Source organism: Equus przewalskii, chromosome 4 (assembly GCF_037783145.1).
Source record: "Equus przewalskii isolate Varuska chromosome 4, EquPr2, whole genome shotgun sequence".
NCBI lineage: Eukaryota > Metazoa > Chordata > Mammalia > Perissodactyla > Equidae > Equus > Equus przewalskii.
Window position 1 is genome coordinate 46,842,850 of NC_091834.1, and position 25,533 is coordinate 46,868,382.

General features: G+C 36.1%; 1 protein-coding gene across 6 annotated transcripts in view; it reads right to left on the minus strand.

Moving 5' to 3' along the window:
• Nucleotides 1-24,050, minus strand: part of ETV1 (ETS variant transcription factor 1) — a 90,341-nt gene extending 66,291 nt beyond the window's left edge. Inside the window, exons 1-6 of one of the 6 annotated variants that reach the window (XM_008529393.2) lie at nucleotides 22,705-23,158; nucleotides 22,410-22,606; nucleotides 22,147-22,278; nucleotides 21,247-21,334; nucleotides 19,771-19,818; nucleotides 10,467-10,520 (exon numbers count right to left, since the gene is read on the minus strand). In XM_008529393.2, coding sequence (XP_008527615.1) covers nucleotides 10,467-10,520; nucleotides 19,771-19,818; nucleotides 21,247-21,334; nucleotides 22,147-22,191 — 235 coding nt within the window. In that variant the 5' untranslated portion in view covers nucleotides 22,192-22,278; nucleotides 22,410-22,606; nucleotides 22,705-23,158. Of the gene's footprint in view, nucleotides 1-10,466; nucleotides 10,521-19,248; nucleotides 19,444-19,770; nucleotides 19,819-21,246; nucleotides 21,335-21,811; nucleotides 21,921-21,945; nucleotides 22,009-22,146; nucleotides 22,279-22,409; nucleotides 22,607-22,704; nucleotides 23,159-23,571 lie in introns of those variants that run through there. The other 5 variants (XM_008529395.2, XM_008529394.2, XM_070615801.1 and 2 more) reach the window with 5 other exon arrangements.
• Between the last annotated feature and the right edge of the window lie 1,483 nt (nucleotides 24,051-25,533).

Consider the following 25,533-nt stretch of genomic DNA (forward strand, 5'->3'; position numbering starts at 1 on the left):
AAACAAGATCAATGTTCTGTATGAAGAACATTCTTTGTTAGTGATGAAGATTTTCTTTTTTTCTTCAAGAGTAGTAACAGTCTTGAAACCTTTACAAGGGGGCTGAGTACTGGCTCTTAGGGAAGGGAGAAGGTCCCCACAGACTAAAGTAAGTATGAGCTGGGAACCCGAGCTACGTAATTTCAGTCATCACGTGTGTTGGTTATTTGATTATTTTGTGCCGTAAGTTTATCTCTATATAAAATGGGAATAATATCAAGTTATTTCAGAGTATTTGTGCTAAATAGAGATTACTGAGAAATGTATTGTGAGATATGAGTATCAAATGATATTTATTAGAGAGCCCTAATCTGATAATTGACACTTAGCTCTAAAGTTACATAAATGCAAACAGCTTTCCACTATCCCTCAAAGAAAAAAGAAACACAGGAAAATAAAGCAGATATTTGCATTAGATTTCAAACAACTTGAGCCACCTGTCCATGAATATGTTAAAAAAAAATATCTTCTAAATACCCAAGAAGCTATTCATTCAATGCAATTCAATATTCACTGAATACCTATTACATGTAAATTACAAAGATAAGTAGGACATGATCCATCCTCTACAAGCCAAGTGAAATAGTATTAAAATGGAGATGTATATAAAGCATTTATGGGCACTTAGAAGTCATTAATTCTGAATAAGATAATCAAGGAATAAATAACATCTGAACTGAATCTTAAAAATGAGTATGATCTCAAAAAACAAAGTAAGTCAATATTCTGTATATATATTAATTACCATTAGAGTACACAATTTTTATAAAGCTGTAAGATATTCTTCTAAATACCCCATCACAGGAATTTAGGCCTAGGCTACAGAGGTGTGAACACAGACAGTGACAGTCATCCACTGGGAAATTCAGTGGCCACACCTTTGAGCAGAGTGCTTTTTGTGGAAATAAACATAAAATTAAAAAAAAGAAAAACCCTCAGCACATTTCCTTCAGAATGTAATAGATCAGCATCCGAATACACAATGATTATGCATATCCACTGACCCCTATACAATTTCACATCCCTTGACATGAGATGAAAAAGATTTTATTTATCAATTACATGCACCTAGGAATATAAGTTCCATGAGAACAGGGTTTATTTTTCCTGTTTGTCCACCACTGTATTATCAGTGCCTCCGCAGAGTGATGCACATAATAGGCTCAAAATGTACTTGTTGAATGAATAAACTTTAAGAATCTTAAAAACCTACTTAGCATCCCCAAGAAAAGCATACAACTGTAGATATATGTATCAATAAATAAGTTAAACTAAAATCTCATTAGTAAAATAAGAATTGTTACATTGTTCACATTTTTTATTCATATTTTAAATCATAAAAATGAAGATAATGTATATGGCTCACATTTGCAAGAATACAAGCATTTCAATTTCGCAAGCAGAACTATGAATAGAAGATTCCCCTACAATAAGACATAAATAAAGGAACAATCACAATTCAAGCCTCTTCTACGGGATCTAAAAAACACTCCTAACAGGACTGTAAAGCCAAAAACTAGGAGTAACCATGAAACAACCTTGAATGGTTTAACAATGTGGCATCTAAAGCAAAATGACCGTCCTTGCTAAACCTTAGATTTATATAAGATTCAGAGATTGCAGACAAAACCATTACATAAAAGTACTTTTTCTTATCTTAAAGTTTAATCAGACATTGTATAAACAGGATTTTTAACCTAGCCATTCCTGATATATTGTCAATAGTTGAGTTCTTGAGTTAACATCACCGTCAGCTACTGTCAAATGCAAGTAGTGCTTGTTGGGGTATAATTCATTAGCTTTAAAAAAGCAACCACATCAACCAACCATTTTTATTTAGTGAGACACCGCACAAACTCTCATTAGGAGAAAATTCAATAACAGACACAAGCAAATATGCACTGCGCATCTTAAGTAGATGTTCAATGTTATAAAAGGGAAAAAAGTGGAGAAAATGATAAAAATAAAAGCCCCCAAAACATTAAACACCTAAGAAATATACTTGTATGGAATAAAAGTTGACACGTACTAGTTTAGCTCAGATTATTTCTTCTTTATAGCTGATTTCATGAAATTTACATGTTCTATGAAATGGTGGCTCCCAAAGTACACCTATTTTCATGACTGCTTTGGCCTTATTTGAAAGACTAATAAATGTTGTGTTTGCTCTTTTTTATTCATCACTATACAAAAGTGTATATGTATATATTAAAAATACTAGAACAAAGAATATAATATTTGGTTCTATAAATAATTTCCCACCCTCATCCTTTACCTAAATTTTCCAACAAATACAGTTTGGCTCTCAGACTAATAAGTCCACTTGCTGTGTAACAATATACTTATTTTATACTGAGTCAACTTCAACCAAAGATGGCACAGATTACTTTTCTCAAAATAATTTGTTACTAATTATAGGCAGGGTGAGTGGAAAGTATTTGTTGACATACTTCCTTTGAGTATGCCTCTGAAGTCAATTTCTAGGATAATTTGTTACACTAAAGGCAAAATTAAAGAGGATAAATAAAATAGGAAAGAAAAAGCTAAAAACTTGGGTTGAGATATATAATTTTAGTTTTCAGCTTAATGGAAAAACAAACACCAGTTTTGTGGGGTTGGTATTTTTTTTTTTTTTTTGGCTTTTCACTTTAGCATTAAATCTGAACTATCTACCTTAAGAAGAATAAACTGGTAAAACCAAAAGTTTTGAAAAGGATCTACAAGAGCAGATTTTATTAAAACTGATGCAATTTTCTAGCTATAATTATATAGTCATTTATAAAAATTTCTATTTACACATTATTTTCCTATTAATTATGTCTTTTCCTAAAGTCCACTTTTAAATTCAGGCGAGCAGTCACTATATCTTTTCTTCTTTTCCCTGAGTGTGGAAAAAGTGTCGTTGAATTATAATGTGGCCTGGGGCTGAGAAATTATTTATTTCCTTGTCATTTTCCAGATAAGTAAATAAAGGTTAACTGACATGTCCAAGGTGTATGATTTAGATTTTGTTTCTTCTATTGAACTTGATGGATTCCTTTAAGGTTATCTAAAACAAAATTTCTTGCAAGATGTAGCTTTTTCTCCCACTGGATTTCTGTTTTGATTTGAAAAATATACTCCTTGTGAAATAAATAAGCATCAAACTAAAATGTTTGTTTTGCTAAAAAGGTGGCTGCCAGACTCTAAACCATGACAGGCATAGGGCATAAATTCACCCGCAATGGAAGAGCAGACCACCTGATGACAAGAACCCTTCCTGGATGCACCTGCAACAGGGTGGGCTACCAATGCTTAGTTCTCTCTGATCAACATTAGGAAGATTTAAAATTTACTAGGTATCTTTCTAAACTAGAATGATTCAAGAATGACAGGGTTCTACAATCAGCAAAGACTTTCTTATAGTAAAAGTAAGAGAAAATAAGTAGAAAATAGTCTTCAGAATTGGAAAATACAAACAGTCAGCCCTCTGCATTTGCAGGTTCAACCAATGGTGTATAGAAAGGCCTATAACGGTTGCATCTGTACTGAATGTGTACAATTTTTTTCTTGTCATTATTCCTTAAACAATATGAAAACTATTTACATAGAATTTACATTGTATTACATATTATAGGTAATCTAGAGATGATTTAAAGTATATACGAGGGTGTGTATAGGTTATACGCAAATCCTATTCCATTTTATGTAAGAGACATGAGCATCCTCGGATTTTGCCATCTGTGCGAGGGTCCTGGAAACAATCTCCTCATGGATACCAAGGGGATATTCTTGATAAAAATTAAGAAACTATTTTAACAATATAAATTTTATACAGACTTTATTTTTAATTTCCTAGTATATTTAAATAATAAAATGATAATATATTACCTATTTAAAAATTTTCAGAAATTGTATCTATTATATAATGAATTGTATACGTGTATGACTAGCAGAGTCCATCACACAACTTAATTGCAAAAGACTGATCCTGCTGTCTTTGTTCTACAAACAAGCAAATGACAGGTTAGGCAAAAATGTCTAACCTCGTGTTCCATGGAAGACCTGCATCAGAATTATCCACAGCTCATTAGAAATTTGGGGGCCTCATTTCAGATCTAAAAAGTCAAACTCTCACAGGATAGTGAATATGAAGCTGCATTTGAACAAGCTCCCGAAAGGATTCTTCTTCAGACTCAAGTGTGACTCAGACTCCTGGGCTGGACTGATGTAAAATGACATAGCTGATTACTTTCAGTAAAATAAAACTTATCCAAAACTTATCCAAAACACTTACCTATCTGCATAGGGCAACAGACAAAATCTAAAACTGATCAATCAAGAATTTGTGGCACAAGCATATTATTTAGCATGTGGGACAACTAAAAAGGAAAAGAAAGATGACTGCTTCCAGAGAATAGGACTGTGTGGAATAGAAAACGATCTTATTTGTGTTTTTTTCCTACTCTATGAATATACTGCTTTGATAAAATATTTAAACGGTGAAAGGAAAAAAGCAAAAGACAAAAAACAAAGCAACAAACCCAAACAATCCAAACAACAACAACAAAATACACAAAGTAAACTTAAAGCCTTCAAGAATAGCTATTGCTTCGATCTCAGGCGGACTCTCTCACGTGAGGAAGGCGGGAGACAATTTATCCTTGAAATGGATAGTTTGAATCTGACCACAATCACATGTTGAAATACGCCTCAAAAAAGAATTAAAAGGAAAACAAAACACAGTCACAAACTCACGTTCTCAAATCCCAGAAATGGAATTCCTTTTTGAATATGTGCTCTCCTTCTGGTATAAGCCGTCAGAGAAATGAAAAAACAAGTTCTTCCCTGCCAGTCATATCCAAAAATTTAATCAGGCAAGAAAGGTTTCAAAATTAGTAATAAAACGTAAAGTTTTATAAAGTACTCACTGTAGGTGTAGAAAGAAACAGAATGCAGAAGGTAGCTTAGCAGAAAAGAGGAAAATTAAGAAATGCAAACCATAAGTGGAACTTTCCGATCCAGGGCAAGTACGTTAATATAAAAGAAATTACTCAGTCAAAGTCTGCATAGACCTATCTGACTTCAGTTTTCTAAGAAGCAGATTTGTAACAGTAATCTGTTAAGGGATGTTCCCCCACTTCGCTGCACAAAAAAGAGACCCAAACTGCTATTCTTTTACAGAATGATTCTTAAGAAAACGAAGCATAGCTATGACTTTTATTTACTTGAACAAAGTGTCACCCACATAACAGTAGTTTTAAACAGTAGAGTCCCCCCACACCAGCCTGTCTTGATTATTTTCAGATGGATCACTAGTATTGTATCACAAATTTCAGTTAAAGTCTAGAAATTTGCAAACTTTTTATATTTACTTTCATAAATATATCAGAAGAGTCCAGGTTATTATTCTTTTAATGACATCATCCTAATTGTCCTGCATTCCATTGTTCTTTCTGGAGTGTAAGAGAAAGGAGCAGCGTTACAAGGATCTATCCTGCTGGGAATTTTGCATACCCTGACTATCCCCCTGGGAATGTTCTGGGAGACGGTGAAATGTAAATGTGAACATCAGCTATCCTGTGAGTCACCATAGAGGAAACAGTGAAAGGAACTCATGTAACCAAATGAAACAAATTTCTTAGAAAAATCACTTTAACTTTATAGTGAAGAAATGAGAGGTGGTCGATTTTTTAAAAATTAGTGATATAACTAAATTTAAAGTTTAGGATTTAAGATTATTGAATAAAAATTTAAAACACCTGCTTTACAAAAATTCAGTTTATATACAAATTCAGATCTACTTTGGAAAGATAAGTTTCATCTATGTTCCAAATTCTCTTCAAATTGTCTTTTCTGAAGAGATGTAATTCTACTTCCTCTGGACTGAAGCATATGTATCCTAAAGTAATTCTTTCCTTTTTTTTTTTTTCAGCAAGTATCTTGAGTTCTGAGAAGATTTGTGTCTAAGAAATAAAGAATTTGTTAGAGCCATGTCATTGTTTCTCTTAGCCTTCATTCATTTCCTAGGATGAGTTTGTAGGGAGTTTTCTGTTTATTTGTTTTCATTTGTTGTTAATGCCTTATTCGTGCCTCAAAAGTCAGCATCCGTCAAAAGTTGGCAAGCCACAGTGTAACATCATTAGATTCCAGATCTCCAATTGAAATATTTTGTAAATTAAAAATAAAGAATGCTCAGGAATATTTGTAGAGAGTACCCAAGTGTTACGGTTTAATTTCATTTTTCACAATTTTTGAATGCTTTGTTCACATCTCTTCTATGTATATGTTTACATGTTACAGTCAAACGTATGTTCTGTAATCCAGTGTTGAGCAGAATTTTGCTATTCATTCTCCTAACCTACATTTACAAAGGGCTAAAGCACTAAAAGCAAAAACAGAAGCATTTTATTTGATTGAAGAATGTAAGGAAATCTGATTATTCACGTCTGAAAAACTAACCCATAGAATTTATAGACGGGCCACACAACAGGGATAGACTTTATTTCTATTCCTGGCGTAGGATCCCTCTGCCCCACTAGGAATCAAACATTTGTAAAAGGCGTTGAAGAGATAATATAACTTTCATTTCCAATATACGATAACCTTCCCCATCTAGAAATCCTCCTCAGAATTTAGTCCCTATGCTCTAATTTTATGCTCCCTCTTTTTAAAATCATTTCCCTCTTGTTTCATCCTCAACGAAGACTGAAATTAGCTGGTCACCATTATCTGAACAATAGTCTTTTCTGTCAGTGAAAACGTGAAATAAAGCACACCTTCACTTTCTTTTTATTAGACTATTTCAGAGTTATTTTTACCTTTTTTTTATAGATTTCCTTTATAATGAGGTGTTTTATTCACGAGTCCCAGAGCCATATTTGTTAAACTGTAAATATTCACTAACTGAAGTAAAATAAAATTTCAGCATTCTGAAAATGTTTGGTTAAACGTTCATGGTTTCAGCATGTTTTTCCAGAATGAGACTATATATATCACTTTAAGACATGATCATATGTTTCTACCTTAAGACAGGAATTAGGACTTTGAAAATACTTAGGAGAAAATATGCACTAAGAAGCTGATCATGATTATGACAGTTTTTCTTATTGTGCTTTTACAACATGCAAGGCATACTGAATGTGACATGCTCCTAATCCTCAAGACGTTCACAGTTTTATCAACATGCATCTAAAATATTATAATATAAAACAAGATACAAGATGCTATAGAGTCTAACTCTGCAGGGTAAACATGGCAAAGAAAAGGTCAAGAGAGATTACAATGTGGGGAAGTTTAAGCTGAGTCTGGAGTAGGGAATGCACCAGATTGCAAAGCAAAAGTAAAAAGTTTTAAAGCAAAAGGAGCACACACAAAGGCAAAGAAGCATAAAACAACTTGCTGTTTGGAGAACTGAAAATATTAGAAGGGCTCACTCTCAGAGAGTGGGGAGGAACAGTGTGCTGGGATGGCAAGAGTTAAAACTGAAACAGTAGTGAAGGCCGAGGTATAGAACAATGTTCTACACAGCTAAAGAATTAGGACTTTGTCCTGTAGGAAGTTTAAAGAGAAAATTAACGAGATCAGATGGCTGTGTGTTAATGCCATCGCAGAGAGTGGACTGGAAGGAGAAAAAATAGAAGGCAAGAACACCCATCTAAAGGCTGATTCATAGGTTCAGTCAAGGCAGAACAGGGTGTGAAGTAGGGTAAGCAAAACAGAGATGGAATAGAGGCCATGAAATTAGGCTATTTTTGAAAAGCAGAATCAACAACTTGATAAGCAATTGGAGGTTAATGGTAAAGAACTGGGAGGGATTGAAAAGACATCAAAGGTTTTCAGCTTGGATGGTAAGGCCATCAACCTAGAAAGGCAACAGAATTAAAAGAGAGATGTTGGTTAGGAAAAATAATGATTTCAACATTGGCCTTGCTGAGTGTGAATTGTCTGTACAGCATCACATTGAAGATCGTGGTTCCTGTGTACACGGTGTTTTATACCAACACTCAGCTGAGGGCTGAGGGGGTGAATCCAGAGGTGTCGCATTTTTCTAATTCACACAAAGATCCCAGTGGTGGATCAGGTGAAGATGTCCAGTAGACACGGGCAGAGTGGAGACCCAGGCTAGAGATAAAAACGTAGGAGACATAGCTACACAGAACTGTGCTGACCACTACAGTAGTCAATACCCACGTGTCTATCAAATTTAAAGCCATGATAATTAAAAATGCATTTCTTTAGTCCCATTAGCCACATTTCAAGTGCTCAATGACCAGCGTGGTTAGTGGCTACAGTATCGAATGGTACAGATATACATTATTTCCATCATCACAGAAAGTTCTAAGGGACATGCTGGCATGGTATGTGTAAAACCAGAGGAAAGATTTGGGGACAGAAACTCAGAAAAGAGAAGAAAGGAAGATGAGTGGAGTGAGAAGGAGTAATCAAAGGAGTACAAATAGAAAGGAAAAAATGATACCACTGTGGAGCAAGAGAAGAGAGTTCAAGAAGAAGAAATAGTCAAGAATACAAAAAACTGAAAAGAGGTCAAATAAGAAAAGGAGTAAAAAATTACCTTTAGGTAGTTATTTTACTCAGCATTTGGGATAGTACTGGAATCATTACCAGTTTCTTCAGATGTAAAATGATTCAATGAGACTATTCTCCAGCTCAGATGACAGGTTTAGCTTTTAGAAAGAACTCAAATGCTCCACAGGAAGGGAGGTTGGAAATGTGACCATTCTCTTGCCACATTTTAACAAAGAAGCAAAGGCCTTCCTTAGCCAGCATCCTTAGCTATCATCCTTCTAGGAGTTTCTAAGAGTCTCTAAATAAGGTCTATACCATTGCTGAATAAGTTTCTTGAAATATATCTAATAATAATATTCAGACATCAAACAGCACACAAATTTCTCTTTTCAGATCAAAAATCAAACGGAGAGAAGAGCAGTTACCAGCGGCTGGGGCAATGGGAAGTGGGGAGGCATTGTTAGTAAGTGTCAGTATGTGATGATGAGACAGTTCTAGAGATGGATAGTGTTGATGTTTGCACAACAACATAAGTGACACTGAATTGCACACTTAAAAATGGTTAAAAAATTAGGGCTGGCCCGAAAGCATAGTGGTTAAGTTTGTGCGCTCTGCTTCGGCGGCCCAAGGTTCATCTGTTTGGATCCTGGGTGCAGACCTACACACCACTCATCAAACCATGCTGTGGCCACAGGCCACATAGAAGAACTACAAGGACTTACAACTACGTATTGGAGATTTGGGGAGGAAAAAAAGGTTAAAATGGTACATTTTCTGTTGCATATATTTTACCACAATTTAAAAAATTTTTTTAGTGAAGCTAAACAAAAACATGTAACATGGGAGAGAATCTGGAAGAAACTTCTTACAACCCTTGACACCTGGGAAATTTAAGATACCAAACATAAAACTTAAAAACATTGCTCACAAACATCTGTTACGTGAAGTAACATAGGTATTTGTATTAGATTTATGATATTGGGTGTGAAAATAGGGGTTTGGTAAGTTGTAAGATATTAAATATCTCTTGTTGCTGTTGATATTGTCTCCTGTGAAAATGTCAATGGTCTGGAAAAATGAAACAAGTTAGAGCTTTCAATGGTGCTAAGAGAACAAAAATGTATTAGGCCAGTTTCACAATCAAGATGGTATTTATACCTTTTTCTTTACTATTCACACCTCAGGTCAATAGATGCAGTTAGCTGGTAGAATGGTAAAGCATAAATATCAGAAAAAACCCCGAGGCAACCGTGTTTGTACAGGCAAAATGCTCACTCTGCAATTACAGGAGGGCAAGTAGCCCATGAATCACTCCTCACGCATTCTCTGACAGCAGGCCCTGGAGCAAGGCTCAGGGAAAGAAATACTGAAGGGATTCTAAGAGAAGCCAATGGCTACTTCCATTTGTGTTACTGCAACCAGGAAGCAGAAAACGAGGCTAAGAATTAAATCAAAGCAGGTGAAAGTTCATGAAAGTAAAATAATATAAGCCAATGAATGCTTGGTGCAGAATTTTTGTTACACAATAAATAATCTCCTAGGGATTTTAACTACTAACTGTCTCCCATCAGCACCCAGACTTTTCCTTGTGAACATACTGAAAAACTGGAACAAACACTTGCATGATCATGGATCACACACTGTTTCTTCTCCAAGGAAATTAACCAAATACAGAGAACAAGACTACCTTTTAATCAACTCAGTTTTCCTTAGCTACTATTTAGAGCCCTGCTCAGATCATCAGGGATTCTGCTGATGTCACAACCTGACAAATAAAATCACCTCATGATTGTGAGCTAAAGAGGCACGGACACAATGCAAGAACAGACACTGGAAGTGGAACAAACCAAAGAGAAAGAAGGAAAGAAGGAAATCAGAAAGACAAAGGAAAATCAAGCGATGAGTCATACTATACTTACAACTTTCAGCCTGATAGTCTGGCACAAACTGCTCATCATTGTCAGGTACCTGAGCTGAAGAAAAAAAAAATTGAAAAAAAATTAAGAGAGAAACTGCCAAGGCATAAGGAATGTCAAGTAAGATCTTTCAAGTCAGATCTTTTTAGGCTAAGATCAAACCTATTATTATTTGCCAATGAGCTCCTATTTAAAATGGTATTGACAGAGTACTTAGGGGGGAAAACAGAAGCCATCACTGATGTCAACTAGAAAACATATATGTCAGAAATATAACGGTGGCAGTTGTAGTCCCTCTGAATTTCACCTGCCAGGTGAAAATAAAAGAGACATGCAAAATAAAAGAAGCTATGGGATTTCTATTAGCTGTAGTGTTACTTTTTGCAAGAATAGACTAAAAGGTATTCCAATTGACCCACTGCCAATGCTTAAGCAGCCCATTTAAATTGACACAATTCTTTCAAATGATGCAAGCTACCACACACATCCTTCTGCTTTTTAGAAATGTCTGCTTTTGGTATGTTCAGTCTATTACAAATTAGACTACCATAATTAAGAATGTTTGCCCTGCATTTGGCCAAAATATGTGACAAAATTTTTTAAATGAAAGCATTGACATTGATTTTGGTCATTTAATAAAATATTATGTTTCATTGATTATGGTCATGATAAAAATAATAAATGATAAAAATAAACTCCATTTTTTCATGCAAAATATTTTCCTAGTGACTATTCAGCACTAACAAAAAGAATGTCACTATTTCATCAGTCCTAATGTCAGAGGACTTCCCTATTTTTAGTAAAGGAAAAAAATACTGAACAGCCAGGACTTAATGCATTTGGCAGCAATCAAAACACAAGTACGCTTTTTCACTTCTAGAATATTTTCATCGTGGTTGATTGAGACATCAAAATAACCTATTTCGAATTGACAGAATATTACGAAAATAAGTTTCTACACGCACACACAAACATGCACTCACACACATACAAACTATATAACATAGAAGTTAGGTTACTTTTAATTTGGTAAAAATACAGTGTATTATCATCCTAATTAACGTTAGCTATGATCTAATTAGCTAGTATTACTTTATTAGTATTATCTAATACTGAAACTTTTTATCTAATCAAGTCATACTAAAACAAATGTCAATTAATTTTTTAAAAAAGAGTCTATTCTGTATGGGAGATGCTTATTAAAATAATCAGTCTCTATTGAAAAAGTGTTGGGCTGGTAACTGAATGAGTTAAGAACAATTCTACATAAAAAGAAATTCTATACTAAAAATTCCATATATAAAAGGAATACAACATATAGAACATATAAACAAGAAACATATAAAAGTTTCTTTTAATCGGTTTATTTAACAGTATTTTTAAAAATAGAAATTTTGGGCTGAATAAAGTTTATGTTCTATTATGAACAGCAGAACTAATGATAATCTTGCCTATTACCAAAAGATATGCAGTTTGACATTCATTCTAACAACTTTATTCAGTATACCAATACTAAAACTTATTAGAGACAAATTCCATTCTCTGGCACCAAATGAAAGCAAAGAAATTAAGAACTTTTTTTCCAAATTATAACTGATGTCTATTTGATCAGCCTATACCAGAAGAAGAGTTTTTTTTTTCCCTCCATAGTCCACTAACATCTGATACTAGCTATCATGGGTAACTAAAGTCATGCAAACTTCAGATCATAGTTCTATGACATAGAAGCTGTGTAAACTGTGTAACATTATTTACACTCTTTGAACTCCATTTACTCATCTGTTTAATGGTGATAATGCAGGCTTTTTGTGAGCATTAAATGAAATAATCTAAACACAATGCCGGATACTCAAGAAATGTTACTTATTTTCTTCTTTCCAAACCTCCACCACCCACCCATTTTTTTTCAATTCACACACAAAAAACTACTTCAATCATTACAAAGTAAGTTTAAAATCTTTACTTTCAATGAATTATATTGGAGACTAATAAAAGTAATAGCTAAAATTTGTACATTAGCATTCTCTTAGCTAAAAACACCTTTTTTGCCATTGCAGTCAGCTTGATTTTTCTCACAGACTCACAAATTATTAAGTGGAGGAGTACCCGTTAAAATAAATCTTCATACCAAAAAAAATTACAAAAATGTTTTTAATAAATAACATAGACACTCAAATCCTACACGTTTTTTCCATCATATCCACATGTTTTGGTTTTCCTTCTAAATTAACGGCTAAACAGATATAACTATTGAGATTCAAAATTATCAAGCACAGCAATTACTATGCTTTTAAAAAGCTGGCATTTACAAGAATTTAATAAAAATGTAATACCTCTTTACAGGAACAGTTAAAAATAGCTGGTGAGTAACAAAAATATATTTGTAACTAAATATGCTGGTATGAATGTCCTAAAGATCAGACTTTTTTTTTCCTTACTCTCATAAGACAAAGTTGTAACTCCATGATACGCATCACTCACTGCAGGGAAGGCATAAAAATCACTGATGGATAAGAAACGTGTGTTGGGCTACGTGTGGAAAAAAGGGCAAAACTTTAGAAGCAGAGGAAACCAGAAATTATACCTCACAAATATACACAAATTAGCTGCATACTCACAATTTGTAAAAAAGAATAAGGATAAGAATTGCTATTTCTGTTCTAACTCCTTAACATACTGAATAAATACTTCACACTTATGCCTGAACATATTACAGAATTTTAACAAAAAACATATGACTCACATTTTCACAGAAGCTAATCTTAAGAAACTGAATAGACCAAATGAAGCAGCATGCTACTTAAATAGACAAAGGCTTAAGTCTACTTCTCATTTCAAGTTAGAGTAAAAGGAAAGCAGTTAACGAAAAACACAAGTTGGATCTGGGCAAGGAAAATATGACACAGTATTGCCACACTCGGTTCAGAGATTTCCTTTTTTCCCTCAAGTCCCGGGAATTCTGTGAAGTAGCAAACTGCAGCTGCCTGCAAATTTGTGGCAAGCCATACCAACTCCAAAGTGGAAAATTAACAATAGAGGCCAACCTAAAAAAAACGCTTTTTTACTGCTGTCTATTATAAACTATGCTTGGAATAATCACCTTTGGGGAATGAAAATGTTTCCCCACACTACGTAATTAAAGAGGAAGGGGAAGGAAGAGTAAGAAAGGAGAAGGAGAGAAAGTATATACCCAAAGACCAATAAAAGGCTTTCAAGAAGATTAAGCATGCGGATTTTATTGGTAATGGCTGGAGCGCCTCTATCAGTTCATTGCACATTAATAGACAAGTTGCCATCAAGTCTCAGGACTTCAGCTTTAAAAGGCCAGCATCTGCACTCTCAGCTATCTGCTTCACCTAGATTATTATCCAAAGTTGTTTTTCTCTCCTCTCTTTCTTTTTACTACATAGCAATCCATATCATGAGAAAAACTCATGAAAATACTAATAATGATGTGGACATCACAGAATCACTAACCCTCATTTTCAATTTTAATATACTTTCTTAACTCACATTTCCTGGGAGGTGGGAAATTTTTAAATAGAGTTTGCCTTTATTCTATGCTTCTTTTAAACTTTCAAATAAAATAATAATTATTACTTAAGAAAAGGTGGGTGTTTAAATATTTTCCAAGGTTGGCTGCAGGCAAGTTAAAAGCCCCTTTTTCTTACAAACTAGGCGCCTGTTGAGTTTTCCTTTAAAGCTAGGAAAAAAGTAGAAAAACTACAAATGAAACAAATGTCAAGTATAAAAGGGGTTAATATTTAATTAAAACCAGTTCTATCCACTGTAACAATGACCTGGAGCCAAACAAGGCGGAAGATGTATGAGTCATTCTTTCTGCCCGTGAATGAGACAGCTGATCTCCTCAGCAATTCCTCCAGACAAGCAGGCAGAACTGGAGTTCTGCCTCCATTCACAAAAACACAGTCCAGCATGAGCCATGTGGCCCAACCGCAATCTTTTCATGTCACACCCTTCCAGAGAGCTAAAGCAAGTCAACTTGAACTTACAATATAAACACACCGATTTTATTGCTCTATCTCAAATACAGCTCAGATCCATTAACGTCCACATTTAAATAAATGACAAGTTTACAAAATTAAATCCACATATATTTATATATGTTTAAGCCATCCTGCTTTATAGGAACTTGTTACAGAAACTTGAATGTACAAAACCAAGAAAGGAAGGAAGGAAAAAGGAAGAGGGGAAAGAAACAAGGATGGGAGGATGGAAGAATGGATGGAGGAAGGAAGGAATGAAGGAAGAAAGAGGACAAACCATTAAAGAAAAGCCTTATTTTTCTTGCCTGTTATTCAAATTTTCTTTTTCCTAGGATTATAATAGATTATTGCTGAACTTTGTGGCATTTCACTTTGAATCACAGGGTTAGAAACAAGCTTCTCTGAAGACATTTAAATTTTATTTTAAATAAAAGTAAAACAACAAGAAAATCAACCTTCGCACAGTGGTATTCTGTTTAATCCTGAAACGAAGCTTCAGGCCATGGAACAAAATAATCATGAGGCCACTAAGCCTAGTTTTATACCACATCCGCTTTTAACATTAAAACGATTGTACCAGTGTATAAGCATTAATTAATGCAGAAGTATAAACATATTTAAACATACAAAAAAAAGGGCCTATTTCCTCATGACAGAAACATCTTTAATACTTGATAAAGACATCCTTTCTCTATGCTCTGAAAGAAAGAAAACAGTAAGTTTTAGTCGTCTTTGGTCTCAAATCAGCTTCAATTCCTAACTCTAAACTGATCCATATAGTGACTTGAAAACTTAAGAGTACCTCAGAACTGTTGTTTCTAGCCAAATATTTGCCCCAATGCTACAGAGGTCTGACTTTATTATTAGCGGTATTTTAATTACAACATTGTACACAGGTCAAAGGGAAGAAAGGTACATTATGAAAGTCAAGAAATTACACATTTACTACAACTAAGCTAGAAAAGCTCAGCAATATTTCAGTAACATTGATTAGAACCCTCTGGAAAAACTGTATCTAGGCTACATCAAATTCAAATTTTATTTGGAAGAAACTTTTCTATTTTGCAAATAGACCCTAGATGAAAAGGCATTTATATAATTCCAATGAATATTTAAAAATATAATACATTTACTCTACATATCTTTTATTCAAGTCAAAACAAGAAGTCTTTCATATTTTAGAGTATTTCCTGGCACAGCAAAAAGAGGGGTGATAGACCTCCCTTCCCTCTTACAAAATGACTCTTGCTCAATTCTAAAACATAGTATGGACTTCTGTAATTTAACGCTTAATTCTCAATTCCTTTTTTATGTAAACCACATAAAATAGTGTAGTTTTTAAAGTCTTTATTCCTTACTGCATCATATGAAAAAGAAAAAAATTTCGGAGCACACATCCAATTCACGTTCCATTTTAAAAAGAAACAGTATAATTTTTGAAAAATAAAAATGAGTGCATTATGCCTATTGTGTATCGTGGATGACATTATGTACAGAGAGCGACAACAGCCTATAGTATTTAAGGAACATCATAACAAATGATTTTTAATATAAATTTAGTGTCAGCCACTGAAGTGAATTGAGGAGATACAATATCTCTACTTTTAAGTCAACCTGACTATTATTTGAAGGTCACAGAAAACAAAAGAAAAAATAGCCTGATCTGCATGAGGTAATAACTTTTGGTGTAGAATGGTTGTTCTTGGAGATAAAACTTTGACTCAAGTGTGGTGGCAGCACGAAACCCTGCTACACCACCACTGAAAAATATTTTACCCCGATGGCAGGGAATCACTGTTGACTTTTTTCCTTAGTATTACTGATGAAAGGGAAAAGCAAGAACATCTACACCCACATGCAAAATAAGGTTCGAAAGTTGCTATATATTTACAGTACATACATATGACATTTTTTATTTCTCTTTAAGTTGTGTTGGTAGGTAAGCTTTAATAAGCATCTTTAGAAGAATGCAATCCTTTTTAAACTCAATTTTACATCCTTCTATTTCTGTCCCCCCCACGCTAAAGGGTCCATTTTAACTATGAATTTCTGGGACACCATTCACTAAAGCCCCACTTAAAACAGATTGTTAAGAACAAGATGTTACCACGATGATGATGGGATTGATATTTGAACTCATTATTTCATGGGATCAAATAATTGAAATGGCCTTTCTGTCAGTAGCAATCTAATTCAAAAGACAAAGAATCAATAAAGAACTGTACATAGTAAAATTACAATATAAAGTAGCTATGGCAAAATTTAAAATAGGCACATTCTCTAATTTTTTTTAACTGCTACTGTGGTCACTGAAAACATTACCTTTTCAATTTTCTTCAGAATGAAAAGTGATTATTTTAAATTGTGGTATATATGTTAAAAACTTTTAAATTGCAGTGTTAGTACTCAGAAAGTGATACGAATATAAAGTTCTATTCTTCACAAATATATTTTTGAACCTCGTTTGGAAAGCAATTTTGGGGCAGAACGGCAGTATGTTTTTAGAGAGGACTTTAGCAAATTGAAAATACCGGTTCTCACCCCGCCCTCAAATAGTCCTGCCTTACCTATCCCAATTTCTCCATTGACATAAAACACATTTCATAATCCATAATAATTCAGCTATGACTGATCCTTACATTGCACTTTGGGTCTAATCTATAAAAATTCTTACAGGAAAAAGTAAACATGCTAGGATGTATCATTTTCCAAGTATTTAGGGACTTGGATAATTTTTTAAAAACACGATTTTTACATGACACTTTACAACTACCTTGACTCTCACGTCTAATAAGATTTTTAGATCTGTTTAACTTCCAGTGGGATTCTAACTCATGGGAGAAACTTGGCTAATTGCCAATGATCTTTTTTAAAAGGGTCAAGATGCCTTAAAATTCCATGGTCACTTTCATGGCTACAAAGCGCTTTGAAAAGAAATATGTAAATGGTTCGTAGTCTGCCAATTTGGCAGTGTTTTAATTTCTGGATGTCCAGAATGACATAAATGGACAAATCTAGCTACGAATAAACTAGTGTAATTTTGAGATCTCTTCTTAGCTAATATTGTTCAAGATGTGGGATAAGTCAAGTCAAAAGGCTAATGCAAATAGTATAATTACATATAATTGCTAAAAATAAAAATAAATGTGCAGTCTATTAACAAATAGTAAAAAACAAAAACTCTTCTCACTGTTAGATTTAAAAAATTGTATTAACTTTTGGTTTATATCATGGTAGGATAAATTAATGTAAGTTATTTTGAAAAACGTTTAAATTGTTCCAAATTGCAATCTTATCCATAGTTTGTAAGTAGCAGCCCACCTGCATCTTCAGTAAGACACTCCGAGGACTAATTCCTGAACTTATTTAAGCTTATGAATTCTTTTCTAAGTAAAAGTCCATGTTCCTCCAAATACATCAGTCATTTTCTAGGTTTATTTTATATAAAGTTGAATCTTCAGAACTGATTTACAGGTATGTTAATAATCATGGGTAAGAATATTCAGTGCAGAGTTTTGAAAGATAGACTGGGATAAATTATTCAAATCACTTATCCAAGAGACAAAGGAACAAAACAAGTCAAAAGTAAAAAACTGTGCTGAAACTGATTATAAAATGGTAAGAGTCTGTCACAGATTCCACATTTTAAAATTCCAGGAACAGAGTTGCTATGCACATTCAAAATCTGCCAGCAAGTGCACTGACTTGGAATCAATGAGACTTAAACATCTCAAGAACCAACAAACCTTCCAGAACAATTAAAATAGATATTTTGAGTTATTTTGGAGAAGCGAATAAATTCCCTTAATGTTCTCACAAGCTTCAACTTTGCAAAACTAACAGATGAAAGTTAATGCAAGAACCTCTGTGCAAATTTTTCTTGAAAAAGTTACGTTTGAATACATGGCTTATGTTGCAATAATAAGTAATCTATTGCAATAAGTTTCATTTACAGAGACAAGCAAAATGACCTTTAAATGTAAGAAAAACTTTCATTAATACTTACCTTTCATTAACATACAAATACAATCACCCTTTCAAAGGGCTACTAGGAAATCTATTTAACTGAAGATTCATAAAGATTGCAAAAGCTCTTTGGAGAACTAGAATATCACCAAAACAAAGAAACTTATTTTACATGCTAACAGCAACTTGATCAACTGCAAGCAAGACCACCGATAAAATGCAGCAGTCTGCCTCAAAGTAGAATAGCCACACTTGGGTTCCATTTAAAGAGACCCTCTCTCTTCTTTTAACCATCTTAAAAATCTGTTCCAAAAATTGCATGTTTCCCATACAATATAAAGACAGAAATAACACAGTTATACTTAGTGCTTAAATATCTATAATTTTCTCTTTGTGTTTCCCACAAAACACATCACAGGATAAAATTAATATTTCACATTTATTATGACAAATAGAAAAGAAAAATTTCAAACTACGGACGCGAAGAAAAATCTCTCAACATTAGGCAGTTCTCAAGCTGTATAAAGCTGTACTGAAGCAATATCTCATTGTTCCAAAATAAAGTTTCACACAATAAAAGGTACAATAGATTGCAACACAAAATTTTATCAAATAGTAATCAAAAATCAAAGTAATGCCCTCTAAATGTCTCCTTGCCGTAGTAAATAAATTCTAAAACAAGTGACATAATAGCAAAAATCAATTTCAACAAACATCACATAACAGTAACAAATAAAAAACATTTTTAAAATTCTCAAAGCCCCCAAAGATTTATTTTAAAGCCACAGATTTCCTAAGTATTGGATACACACCTAACGTTCTGTGTTGTGAACAAGGTGGAAAGAAGACACTTGCACTTAAATCTTGAAGCATCCCGTCCTGATGAACCCAGAGAAACTAATTTCTGCCATCAGAAAAGTCCTCCACCAGAACACCAAATAATGATATGCGCTGCTCTAAAGGAAACAGCAAGCCGGGTTCTGGCTCTAGGAGGTCTCTCGAGGTACAATAATATAAACCTGATCAATTGCAATTAAAATCTGAACAGAGGCTTAGAACTTGAAGTCTTGGTGCATTAGTTCTTGCCAAAAGCAGATGTGATTGTGAGCTGGAAGCAATTTCTCCTGGTAATTTGTGATGACACTGGGTAGTGCAGCCCCACATTCCCCAAAGACAAACTCATCAGCGGCTCTAATGTATGCATGACACATGAGGTGGCTCTTTTAGAGCTCAATTAATTGGGCTGAACATTAAGACAGCAAGTTCAGGACTTTTTTTTTCCCTTCTAGAGTTGCTTTCCCCCTCCTTTTAAAGCAATTTTTTTTTTGCCTTACCTTCTGCAAGCCATGTTTCCTGTAATTGACTTAGATCTTGAAAGAGTTCTAAAAAACAAGTCAAAGACATAAACAAAAGATTTGCAAAGCTTTAGGCTTCATTAAATGGAAATGTTTGTCATGAAATTGGTATTAAATATCAATTTAATTTGGGGAGGGAGTCAACATAAAAAGAAAGAGGATTCATAACTTAAATATCTCACTGATCCTGCCCATTTTGATGGCTATTAAGCAACACTTCTTTAAGAAATTCTTTTAGTCGACTAAATAATAAAGTCATTATCTTTTTTCTCCCCCCTTTTAACAAATACCTTAATAAATAAACTCAAGGACACCAAACACACATACACTAGGATTCACAAAAAGGCTGAGGTGAAGGTGTGTCTTTCCACGGAAATCTTTCTTAAATATATTCAACTCTTGCTAAAATAGTAGTAGGGGAAAAATTTTAAAGACCGGAAAATATTTTATATATATCTTCTGAATCTGATGTAAAAGATGTAACAGGATATGGTGTAATTCTCCAAATACTATATGTTTTCAGGTTCAATGCTTCCAAACTAAAAGGGACAGCTTTTAAATATAAGATTTTAGAGGAAAATTTCTACTATAGGTAGACAAAAGCTTTACAAAGGTCAGAGAGATAATTCCCTGGTACCTGTTTCTTATCAAGTCCAAAACTGTGTGTTTTGTCATAGCGGGGAGGGAGAGGGGTATCCAGTTAAGTATGAAGATTTGAGGAAGTTTCAGAATTCAATATACCTAATCTAAAGGGCAAACTGAGCTTTGATAATTAAATCTAAGTATATTAAGTTTATTGTGAATGTTCCCATATGGCTGGAATAATTTATAATACATTGACCTCCTACCAACAGTTCATAAAAAGAATCTGCAACTTAATTTCCCAAATAGGTATTATAATTACTAATTAGGCCTTAATTATGATTCAGTGAACACTTTAAGGCCTGTAAACAAAACATTATGATCTCACAATGGAGTCATCAAAATCATCCATGAAAATTTTGATAATAGTATATGGTTTTAGTGTCAGGGGGATGGGAAATCAAACAATCACTTATATTGTTTAACTTCTAATAAAGTAGAAAGGAGAAATTAAGCAGTGTACATAGCTGCTTATTTGTTCCACTGTGTTGGATATTTTTAAATTGTTACCTTAGTGTATGCGATTAGTTATATGCCATATGGACATGGGTATTTAAACACAAAAGAATGATTAAAAGAAGGATGTCAACTGTTAAGTTTTTATTTCCTCCTTTCATTAGTTTGTGACAGGGCCATAAAATATCCTCCAATGCAAATCATCACGTTATGTTAAGTGCTCCAAGTAAAAGTCTTACTTAAATGCAGTAATTTGAAAGTTTATCATTTTTAACCTAAGACTGAAGTGCTCCTCTTCTCTATGAGGGTGGAGAGTATAGGTAAAGAGGGGGTATTCAGCCCCAAATCAAACCTCACCTTCTGAATCATGAGCCAGATCTCTGTTAATGAATTTTCTTTTCCTGACATTTGTTGGTTTCTCGTTACAATTTCTCCCACGCTGATTCTACAAAGGGAAAGATAAAATCCTTTAGAAAAATGTAAACCTCAGATGTCACACACAAAAAACACATGCACACATAGTCTACTGAACCCTCTCTCTAAATAGAAAAATCAAACTCAAGAGTATAAACGCTAATATTCATTTTCTGCCTTTATTTGACAGTGAAAGCTTATGCTGAGAACTCAACAGCCAGGGAGAGTTGCTTGCCAGTGCCGATCATAACACACTACTATTTATCAGACATATACTCATGGTATCTCAGCATCAAAACAACATTAAGCAATTGCACTTAAAGTCGTTTTTAGGCTGGATCAAAGCTAGTGATCAAATTAAAATACAGTGAATTTTATTCTCTGATAACCCCCCCCCAAAAACAAAAGGAGAGTGGTGAAATAAAAAACAGAAGAGAGAAAATGAGAGAAAAAGATAAAGAAACAAAAACAGCCCATGTAAACAAAAAGTGTCAGCATTTGTCTCAACTTCATTCTTTTCAATGTGGCAGACAAACCCAGCCAAAAACTTTGAGTGCAGCAGCTGCTGCTGCCCTCCATCTCCTCTTGCACTCATCTTGGGCACTTTAATCAGAAAAAGGGGTCTTAAAAACAAAACTATGCCTTATCCAAATCACTGAAAGGTAAGCTCATTTTGAAGATTGGGCTTCTAGAAGCAGAGTCGCCCTACAGTGGCAACAAAGCAGATAAAGTATCTGCAATCCCAACCCCCTTGCCCCCCTCCCTTCTCATTCTCTCCCTCCCCCCCCCACCCCCCCGTCGGAGTCAAGTTTATAAACAGCAACTTTCGAACTGATCACTCACATTGGTGACCATGTAAGGCACTTGCTGGTCATAAAATCCATCCATTCTGCCGCTCTTCGCAAATCCCAGCTCAGTGTTTTATATTTTGAGCATTTAGCTGGAGATTTCCTCGGGATCTGGACTTCTATCAACCTAGAGGGGAACAAGATGGCTTTTAGGCTAAAAAAAAAAAATTCATGAATGAAGCTCTTGAATTTGCATAGCTAATTACCCTCCGACGGTCCCATTCACAAAAATAACCCTCCCTACACCGCCTCCTTCACCTGGATCCAAAGAGAGCCAAGAGAGTTCACAATTTACATATTTTCGGCAGTAGCAAAAATCCGAACAAGAGGCGATGTATTTATTTACACTCTCGATGTTTCCCTGCGCGGTCGATGTACCCCGGGCAGCTCTGATTCGCAAACGTGTGCAAAACTAGCAATGGCGATCAACGAGACTTGCTTTGCACCTAACGGGACTAAAGAGACGGAGACACCTCTTTCATAAGGATAGTTTTTGCACCCCGCAACCATGCAATTATCTGGAGAGACACAAAAAGTTGTTGGAAAGACCCACCTGAAGGCCACGCTAGGCGAACGGCTGCAAAAAATTCCCTCTAAATTTAATAAAAACATTAATTATTGCCCAGCACTTCCCCCTTGGAAGCCGAAAGCGCCTCTGACAGAGCTCAATTCGGTGGTTTTTCCTCTACTTCTCCTCCAGGGGCCTCCAATCCAAACTGATGGATCGCTGCCTCCCATTGGCTCCGCGTCTCTTTCACAAGATCAGATTTCGGGCTGTCAATCAGGCGGCTTGCTGCCCCTTCTCCTGGATCTTCCGCGCCCCTCTACCCAAAGCGGGTGCTCCACCGGCTGGCGCAGGGTCCACAGCCTGCAAACGCCACGGAAGAAATCGACTGCCTTCCCAACCCGCTGCTTATTGTTAAGGCGCCCGGGGACTCTGAAGCCATGTGTATCGAGTCGCCAGTTCTCCTTACTGGTGTGTTTGGTCACTACTGGGCTGATTTCCTAAAGCACTTTTGCTCGGCTCAGGTATATACCCTGAAGTGCGATCCACTAAGCCTGTGCCTCCTTACTCCCCCTCCTCCCCTCCCTTAAGATCTGCAGCCCCCCTACTTTTAACCGAAGGGGCACACCTCGCTCTGTTGCCTCGTTCCCAACGACCTTTTGGCCCAAGTTCTCTTCTCGTTTTGCAACACCCACCACCACCATTATGGTTTATCAAAAACATTTTTTTTTGACGACCATCCTCAAGTAAAACAAGACCTTATCTTTCATGGGACAGTAAAATAAAAAATCCATGGGGGAAGCACCTGGGAGAAGCAGAGGAATTCCTTGTAAGGAGGGTTTGCGTTGGAAGGGAAAACGGAGGACTACAGAGCGATTTAGGTGAGGAAAAGTAACAAAATCAAATTTGTCTCACATGTACACTGGGACAACGTGCTTCCAGTCCACTGTGGAGGTGGGGAGGAGCAGGGAGGGAATGGAGTGGCTCGGATATCCTAGGGACCCGCAGGCTTCTCGAGCTTTTGTTATGTATACACGGAGGTAGAGGGTGTCTCTTACTGTACTTGACGCTTTCACTTCCTCTCCAGCTTTTAAACAGCCAGAGCCGGAGTTGGGGGCGAGTGGTGACGGGGCTCGGGTTTCAAGGACAATGACCAGGACGTTAAAAAGTGAGGGCTGCAACTCTGAAAGCACTTGCCCTGTCCTCCTATGGGGCTTGCAGCTCTAGTCTCTTAAGAAGACTCGGCTTAACAGGGGATGGGAGGCCTCGGGGATGGGACCAGGGACTCAGTGGTGTTGAAATTGACTGGTGACGACCAATGCTAGAGACCAAAGGACGTTTCCGGCAGCTGTTCCACCCGTTGGGAAACGTGCCGCAGTTCTCGATTTCTGTTTGAAAGTTTCCTTCCTTAAATGGAACGTTATGTAGACGCAGGAGTGTGAACGCACAACACTCAGTTCAGGATCCATGTAAGGAACGAGGAGGGGAAAGATCTGTATCAAAAACAATTTTTTTTAATGTATAAAAAAACATGACTGGGGAAACGCTCAATAACTGTGGACAGCAAGGACACACACTGTACATTCCCTGAAACTTGTAAATCAGAGTAGCTGGTGCTAACACACGCACCTACAAGCATTTTGAGCGGGAACTGCACTTTAACCCTGGCCAGGGAGGGGTTCCGAGTGCAGCCTGGACCTGGCGGCGAGGATTGTGAGGTTTTGGATACTTTCTGAGGGTGCAATCAGGCGGCAACCCAATAACAAGGGTGTCCCGCCGCACAGCACTCCCCGGATAACCCAGCCCCTGTAATCTGAGCAACAGTTTCCAAAGACCTTCTCTGCAGCCGGAGCCTGACGGGTATCCAGGGTAACCGGGAGGGGGCGGAGCTTCGGGTTAGGCCCCCGCGAGGTTCTCGCCGCAGCCAATAACGAACCGTGTATTCCCAGCCCATTGTTGTTTACTGCTGACCCCGCAGCGCTCCGCTAGGAGATTGGCCGTTTGGGGAAGGGGGCGGAGCCTCTCCCGCCCTGCAGCCACCTTTCGGCTCCATTCACAAAATTCCGGCTTTCTTGATCACGTGGTTGGGGGCGTGGAGGGGCAGGGGAAATGACACAACAAAGGCCCAAGTTTCCCAAACCACAAAACTTTTTTCTGCCTCGCTACCTCCTCTATGTCCCGTCCCTAAACAAATACTAGAAGACGAGGAAAAGGAGCCTTGGGTCTGGGAGCAACAACCAGAGGGAGAGAAAAAAGTTCGAAATGAAAGGAAGGCTCACAGGGGGATAATTGTAGGGTGCACTGCATACGAGAAAAGCTGCGAAAGAGGAAAGGAAGAGAATTCAGGAGAGTGGGAGAAAGCCTTAAGGACAGACTAGTAACTTTTGCTTGCTGTTTTAGGTCACTGATTTTACAAGTGCGAACAGTTCGATTGTAGATGGAGTTCAGTTTTCTCACTTAATACTCTGTAATTTTCATTTCTACTTTGGATTGATCCCAGTTTCTTGTTAACATTTTAAAGCTTCTTTCAGGAATATTGCAGGTTTTCGCTGGCTGACAGTTTTAGTTTCCATTTCCCAAGTCATCACACTTTCACAGGCCCCCAAAAGCACCCCCCTGTCCCCACTAGCCCTGGACTGGCAAACCGAAAGGGCACGCTAAGCCTCCAATTTTACTACGTATTGCGGGGGCTCCATATTTCGGTTTTGGAGTCTTTAAACGAACTCAACTTTTAACTATTTGATCTTAACAGTAATTGATGTTATGTGAATAAGCGGACAGTCTTGCTACACCTCAGTTTTGTTGAAATAGCATAAAATTTTGAGATAAATATGTCCCCCTAGCAAGTGAGCTATTGAACCAGACTCCATTCTCTCT